Source organism: Terrapene carolina, unplaced genomic scaffold (genome assembly GCF_002925995.2).
Source record: "Terrapene carolina triunguis isolate 2854851 unplaced genomic scaffold, T_m_triunguis-2.0 Scaffold89, whole genome shotgun sequence".
Classification (NCBI taxonomy): Eukaryota; Metazoa; Chordata; order Testudines; family Emydidae; genus Terrapene; species Terrapene triunguis.
Window position 1 is genome coordinate 22,427,409 of NW_020664440.1, and position 6,651 is coordinate 22,434,059.

The window sequence follows — 6,651 nt, forward strand, 5'->3', positions numbered from 1 at the left end:
CCCCTGGGAAATCCCAGCCCCGTCGGACCCCATTAGCACACACTGCTCCCCTGGGAAATCCCAGCCCCGTCGGACCCCATTAGCACACACTGCTCCCCTGGGAAATCCCCAGCCCCATCGGACCACAGCAGACCCCATTAGCAAATGTTGCTCCTCTGGGAAAGTGGCAGGCTGGATTCTTCCATGGTTAAGAGTATTTATCAGAAAACATTAGTGGCAGCATCTAAAACCCTGTGAGGGCAGATCTCCTGCTGGTGTATGTAGTCATAGCTCCACTGAAGCCCATGCAGCTATGACCATTGACATCACCTGAGGAGCTGGTTATATAAAATGAGGAGCTTGGTCCCGTTCCATGTGACTAAGATCTATCACATGACACTATTTACCAATCAGCTGCCAGCAGCCTGGGTTGGTTCACAGCTGACCAGTTGAGAGTAAATACAGAATTTTGTCCCTATCAGATGTTCCTTCATTTTATGGATGGAACAAGTTGACCATATCCTGAGCTCCTGATTCAGGTAAATTCCCATGAAAGTCAACACGAGTAAAACTGAGGGAAGGAGGGACCCAGGGTTTGACCCTTAAGAATGTCTGCGGTCATCAGTCTATTTTGTTACTGGGGCTCCCCAGGGGTTCCCCAAACTGTATGCAGCACCAGAGAATGTGTTTGTGCACATACCTCTTGTCTGGAAGCGTTCTGTAACAGGAGATGTAGGATCAGCACTGGAAGGGTTAAATGCCCCTATCCCTGCCCGCCCGCTCACCACCTGCCCTAGCTGGGCTCTACTTACAGCAAACATGGATAATGGCCCTGACTGCTCAGCCACCTCCACCCCAAAGACGTACTTCAGCTGGGAGACCAGCACCTGGACGGCAGCGGCTGTGGTGTAGCCCCGCACCAAGGGCTCGGACAGGTAGGTGACCACAAATCCGAACTGCAGCATCCCCAGGGCCATCTGGAAAGAGACCCAGCGATAGTCAGCAACCAACTTCCTCTCGCAGGGTTCTCACCCTGACGCCAGCCTCGTCTGGGGATGGCAGGGCGTAGCTAAACATAAGGGTCGCCTTGGGCAGAGCTACAAGACTTGGGGGACAGAACTACAGCTACGCGGCTGCCGCCTCTTTCAGTTTTCCTGAGGACCAAATAGAACTCTTGTATTTTTGCCCCTAACAGCCCTGGGCTGGGATGCCCAGCACCTCCTCTGCTTGCCCTGCAAGCTCAGTGGGATAGAACCTTGTAGGGTTTGTGCTGGGAGGGCCAGCCCAGGGGGCACCCAAGCTGCATGACTGTGGTTTGTGCTCAGGGCAGTCTATGCAGCAGAGTACACAGGGAGGGGAGGGAGGCCCAGTGACATCGCTAGCACTTGACCAGGTGGCTGTTTGGGGGAGCACCCTTTGGAAAGGATGGGGGACAACACAGAAGTCTGGTGTGCTGGGCAGAACCTGGGACCCCTGGTTCCCAGGCTGGTGGGCCTGAGAGCGGGGATCTCACTTCACACACCATGCTGATTGGCCTAGCCACAAGCGAAGCAGGGGTCAGCCTCAGGGAGGGACAGTGTCCCCAGTCCTGCTCTGGGAGGGGCTCACAAACATCATCAAGGGCTTGCAGTGAGCCCGGCCTCTGGACTGGTGCCAGGATGGACCCTTCAGGAATCAGCTGCGTGGCATCTCCCCCAGGACCAGCTCGAGGTCTCCAAGGGTAAGTGCAGCTTGTGCCCTTCCAGCAGGGCCCAGCCACTGAGAGACGTGATGTGAGCAGCAGGGCTGGTCTTGGTGCTGGGGGGTGGAGGAGGAATGCCCCCTGCCCACGCTGTTCACCTGCCCTGGGGGGGGGGGCGGAAATGGGAGCAACTGAGGCCCAAAGGAGGAAGACAGAGCAGGGATCATGAGCCCAGCAGCACATGGGAAAGCTGCCACAGCCCCCAGATTCAACGGGTGTTTCAGGGAGGTCAGGCCTGGACTGGGAGTTGGATGGCATGGCCCTCTCAGCCTTGGATCTGTCAGGGTCCCAGGGTGTACTGACCACCTCCACCCCTTGGACGCTGGATCTGCCCACCCACCAGCCTTTGGAAACAACCCACCCAGGATCCTGGCCCAGTCTCCTGCCCCGCCCGGAGCACCCTGCGCACCTGGAAGACGCCCACCAGGATAGTGAGTGTAGCCACCAGTTCCACCCTGGCGCTGTCTCTCCTTGCCTCGTTGAGGACTGTCTCATTTGTGCCATTGACCGGATCCATGAAGTTGCTGTCGGGCATCAGCGAGCCTGTCACGCTGCCGATCATGACGGAGATGACGGCGAAGGGGCCTGCGTGGAGGGACACAGGGTGAGGTCATAGGAGTCGCCAACTCAAACCTGTGCCCTGGCAGACGATGCGTAGCCGAGATCTGCCCACCCTGTATCCTCTTGGGAGCGGGGTCACACTCAGGGTGCCTCTGCTTATCACAAGTGGAGGGGCTCCCTCCTTTAGCCAGCACAGCTACACGGCTGCTCACTCATCTGTATCTGGCTCACAGGGTCACTTTGAGCGCTCGGCTAGGGATGTGCAAGAATCGCTGACAGGGGGCACGTGGCTGCTGGCACAGCAACTGCTGAGCGCTTTTTGTGTGGGCAGAGAGAGGGCTGTGAGCACACTCCTCCAGCCCTGTGCGTGGGGCGAATCTGGCCAGTTCCCTGGCAGTGGTGAGTGTGTGGGCCCGAGTCTGAGCTGTGTGCATAGGACAGGGGGAGGTTCCTGCTTTTCATGCTCTATGCTCCTGACTCTGGCCGCTTCTCTTTCCTTGGCGATGCAGGAGTGCAAGGTCCCCACAAGCCCCCTGCCCTGGGCACCCCCAGCTCACCCCCATCCCCCCCCATCCTGGGCACCCCCGGCTCACCACAGGCCCCCCCATCCTGGGCACCCCCGGCTCACCCACAGGCCCCCAGCTTTCTGTTCATGCACAGACCTTGCCCCCCCTCACCCACAGACCTACATCCTGGGCACCCCCGGCTCACCCACTGAGATGTGCCTAGATGTTCCAAACAGGAAGTACAGGAAGACAGGATAGAAGGATGAATAGAGGCCAGTGACGGGAGGCACCCCTGCCAGGAGCGCATAAGCTAAACCTAAACACAGCAATGAAGGCAGGAGAGTTACTAGAGGCTCCCCCCATCCCATGCACTGCCCACCCCAGCTCCCCGCCCTCCCCCATCCCATACACCCCCCCACCAATCCCCCGCCCTCCCCCATCCCCTATGCCCCCCACCCCAGCTCCCTGCCCTCCCCATCCTGCCCCACCCCTTACATATGCTGCCTTCCTCCATGCCATCCCACCCTTCCCCCATCCCATACACACCCCACCCCAGCTCTCTGCCCTTCTCCACACACACTAACACCAGACCCACCCCACTCTACACCCACCCCTACACACAGGCGCGCGCACACACACCGCTCTGCCTGCCCATTCACCCCCCCCATAATGTATGCCCCTCCCCCACACCTACAGCATGTACAGCAGGGCTACAGCCTTTGGCCCACAGGTGACTGGGATGGGAGATGCCTGGCTGCGCCCCAGAGCGATCGCCCCCAGAGGAATGTGTTTGCAGGCACTCCCCTGGCAGAGGTGGGGGCTGTGGTACTTACCCTGGGGGAGGTGCATGATGCCCACACTGAACCCCGAGACAATATCACCGAGGAGCCAGTCCCTGACTGGGTACCGGGGCAGCCAGCTCAGGATCGGCAGGAACCGGAACAGAAGGGACTTGGCAGCAGCACATGAGCACCTGGAGGGGTGGGGGAGCGCCACGGGTGAGGAGAAAGCTCTGGGCTGCACTACCCTACAGAGTCAGGAGGGCTGGAGCAAGGGGATCCGGGCCTTGGCAGAGTCCTCCCCTGTCCGGGCAGGGGTCAATGCACTGAGAGCACTATGATATCAGCTAAAGTCCAAACCAAATGCCCCCCTGCAGGACCCCTGGACTCCCCCCCAATGCCTCCCTCTGAGGGGCCCCTTCAGTAGGGACTGGAGCACCAAACTGCAGCTTTAGAAGCACCAGGCCAAGTCTGTGTGCAGTGATGGCAAAGGCCCGTGCAGGATACTGGCCCAGGGCATCACTGGCCTTCCCGCCACTTCGGCCCTGGGCTGGCCAGGGGCCCAGCATGCCCTGGGGGGATGCCTGGTGCACAGCACTCTCCACCTGGCTGGCACTCGGCTGTGTGTGGAGTCAAGGAATAACAGCTCCGGCAGCACCAGAGGGTATGGGCCAAAGGGCGAGCATGGCATGGGTGCATCCCAGCCTCAGGGGCCGGTGCCTTTACACCCCTTCCCCCTGCTCTGGCTCCAGCGGTGGGGCCTGGTGCTGGGCAGTCCCAAACCCAGTGCTCTTTCCTGGGGACAAGAGCCATTTTAGCTCTGGGCCCTTGCATATGGACAGGGCAGGCGACAGCGGGAGCCCGGTCAGGCAAAGAAAAAACACCCTGCCAGGGTTGTAAAACCCCTATCAGCAACCCACAGGGCGGTAACACCACCCCCTTGTGTCACTTCCCCCTCTCTGGTGACTGGGGAGGTGTGTGAAGCGCCCCCTACCTTATATCCCGGACCTTGCTGCAGAGAGAGGGCCGCGGAGCCCGGGTTCTCGGTGCGATCTCCTCTAGCTCAGCCTCGCTCAGAACCTCACTGTCCGCCTGGGACGCCCAGGGGCGGCGCCGCAGCTCGCTCTGCTCCATCGCCATGGCACCAACCCCACCCGCACTCCTGTGCGGCCTTCAGGCTGAGACGAGAAGGGGAGACGGGCTGAGTGCTGGCTGTGCTACTGCCCCCCGGGGGACGCCTGTCCCTGCCCACGACCTGCCGCCATTGCTTGTAGACCAGTTCAGCCCTGTGTGCCGGGGAGTCCCAGGCCACAGGTGCCCCTCGGGGAGCTGTTTCTCCTGCAAGCTGAGGACTTGTGCCAGTCTCCACCACTCCATCGCCAGCTCAGGCCAGAGTCTAAATCTGCTGAGCGATCCAGTGGGTTGGTGTGACCTGGCACACACTCACAGTTAGACTCTGACCCCAGGAGCCAAGGACAGGCCCAGCCTTTGGGAGCTCCCAGAAGCCATGGGGGCAGGAGAGAGCCAGGGCTCAGTGGGGGTGCAGGGAGCTCAGCAGTGCCGGGGAGCAGCACAGCATGGAGCCTGCTGTCTGCGGAGGACACCGGTAGGCGGACTCACTTTGGGGGCACTGGGGCAGGGCATTCAGAAGCAGAACTACTCCCTTGGAGCAGACCTAGGCCACTAGGAGATGGATGGATCCAGGGCCCTGCCTCTTCGGGCTGCTGGTGACTCCCCTGCACCTTATGATTAGGGGGCACAAGGCACCAGGATTTGGGGGAGGGGAACTCCCTGCCTCTCTCCCACTCCTGTCCCTGCACCAGAATCTGGGCCCAAATCTCACCCCTAGGAACACTGCAGCCCAGGCCCTTGGCCGCGCAGCTCCGCGTCACTGCACGGCTCCAGGCTGGAGTCAGTGCTTGTCCGAGCCCAGCCTGCTCCCCCAGTCCAATCCTGCAAGGAAGTTGCAGCTCCATGCTCATTACCTCACAGCTGGCTGCTTTGGAAATGATTCTGCTGTCCCAGGTCCTGGTGGCTGTGAAGGAGCAGCAGCTGGGCTGAGAGGAGTGCGAGGGGGCAGTCCTTGGGTAAACCCAGAGTGATTCTGGGCTGCATCCTGGCTGCAGTGTGGGCCCTACACTCACTGCCCTCTTTGCAGTCCCTGGCATAGGGGCAGGCCAAGGGCTGGCGGGTGCATGGTCAGTGTGCTATGTATTCCAGCTATTCTGGACTAGGGGATGGTCCGTTGGGGATCACTGCATCCCGAGTGCAAGTGCAAACAGCCCAGTGGCTGCTCTGCCTAGCCTATGCCAGGGACAAACAGTGACTGCTGAGTGGCCACCGGCAGCCCCGTGCTGAGCCTGCACCTGCAGACTTTGCACTTTTCACATGAGGGGTTTTTGTTCTCAGCAAGAGTAACTGACTTTCTAGGCTAAACGGGCAGCCATTGGTGGGGTTACCCATACACTCCATCCCCACCCCCCAGACAGGGCCGGCTCTGGCCTTTTTGCCGCCCCAGGCAAAAAAGCCCCCGCCCCCCCCCCGCCCCCCCCCCCCCCCGCGGGGGGGAGGGCGGCCGGAGCCCCGGGGGGAGGGCGGCGAGCCCCGGTGGGGGCTCGACTCTCCCCCCGGCGGCCGGGGGGAGGGTGGAAGTGGGGAGGGCGGCCAGAGCGCCGGGGGGAGGGCGGCGAGCCTGGCTGTGGCCCCGCTCTCCCCGGGGGCCGGAGCGCCGCGCCGCCCCCCTCCAGGTGCCGCCCCAAGCACAAGCTTGGTGGGCTGGTGCCTAGAGCCGGCCCTGCCCCCAGATACACACACGTACAGCTGTGTACCTATACCCCCCCACTCCCACCCCCTGACACACTCATGTACAGCTGTGCACCTACACCCTCTGCCCTGCCAGCCATACAGATGTTATACCTCTACACCCGCCCCTCAGACACATACATGTATAGCTGTGTACCAATATCCACTGCTCCCCTTCCCTCCTATACATACAGATACAGCTGTGATCCTATACCCTCCACCCTTGGCCCTAAGCCTCACACAGGCACAACTGCATACTTATACCCACTGCCCCCACCCTCAA

At 61.2% G+C, this 6,651-nt stretch overlaps 1 protein-coding gene across 1 annotated transcript in view; it reads right to left on the reverse strand.

The window, feature by feature from the left end:
* Positions 1 to 4,706, reverse strand: part of SLC26A6 (solute carrier family 26 member 6) — a 17,118-nt gene extending 12,412 nt beyond the window's left edge. The window contains exons 1-5 of the mRNA XM_026650208.1: positions 4,561 to 4,706; positions 3,621 to 3,760; positions 2,993 to 3,103; positions 2,130 to 2,305; positions 792 to 956 (exon numbers count right to left, since the gene is read on the reverse strand). Of these exons, the coding sequence (XP_026505993.1) occupies positions 792 to 956; positions 2,130 to 2,305; positions 2,993 to 3,103; positions 3,621 to 3,760; positions 4,561 to 4,706 (738 nt within the window). The remainder of the gene's footprint in view (positions 1 to 791; positions 957 to 2,129; positions 2,306 to 2,992; positions 3,104 to 3,620; positions 3,761 to 4,560) is intronic.
* Between the last annotated feature and the right edge of the window lie 1,945 nt (positions 4,707 to 6,651).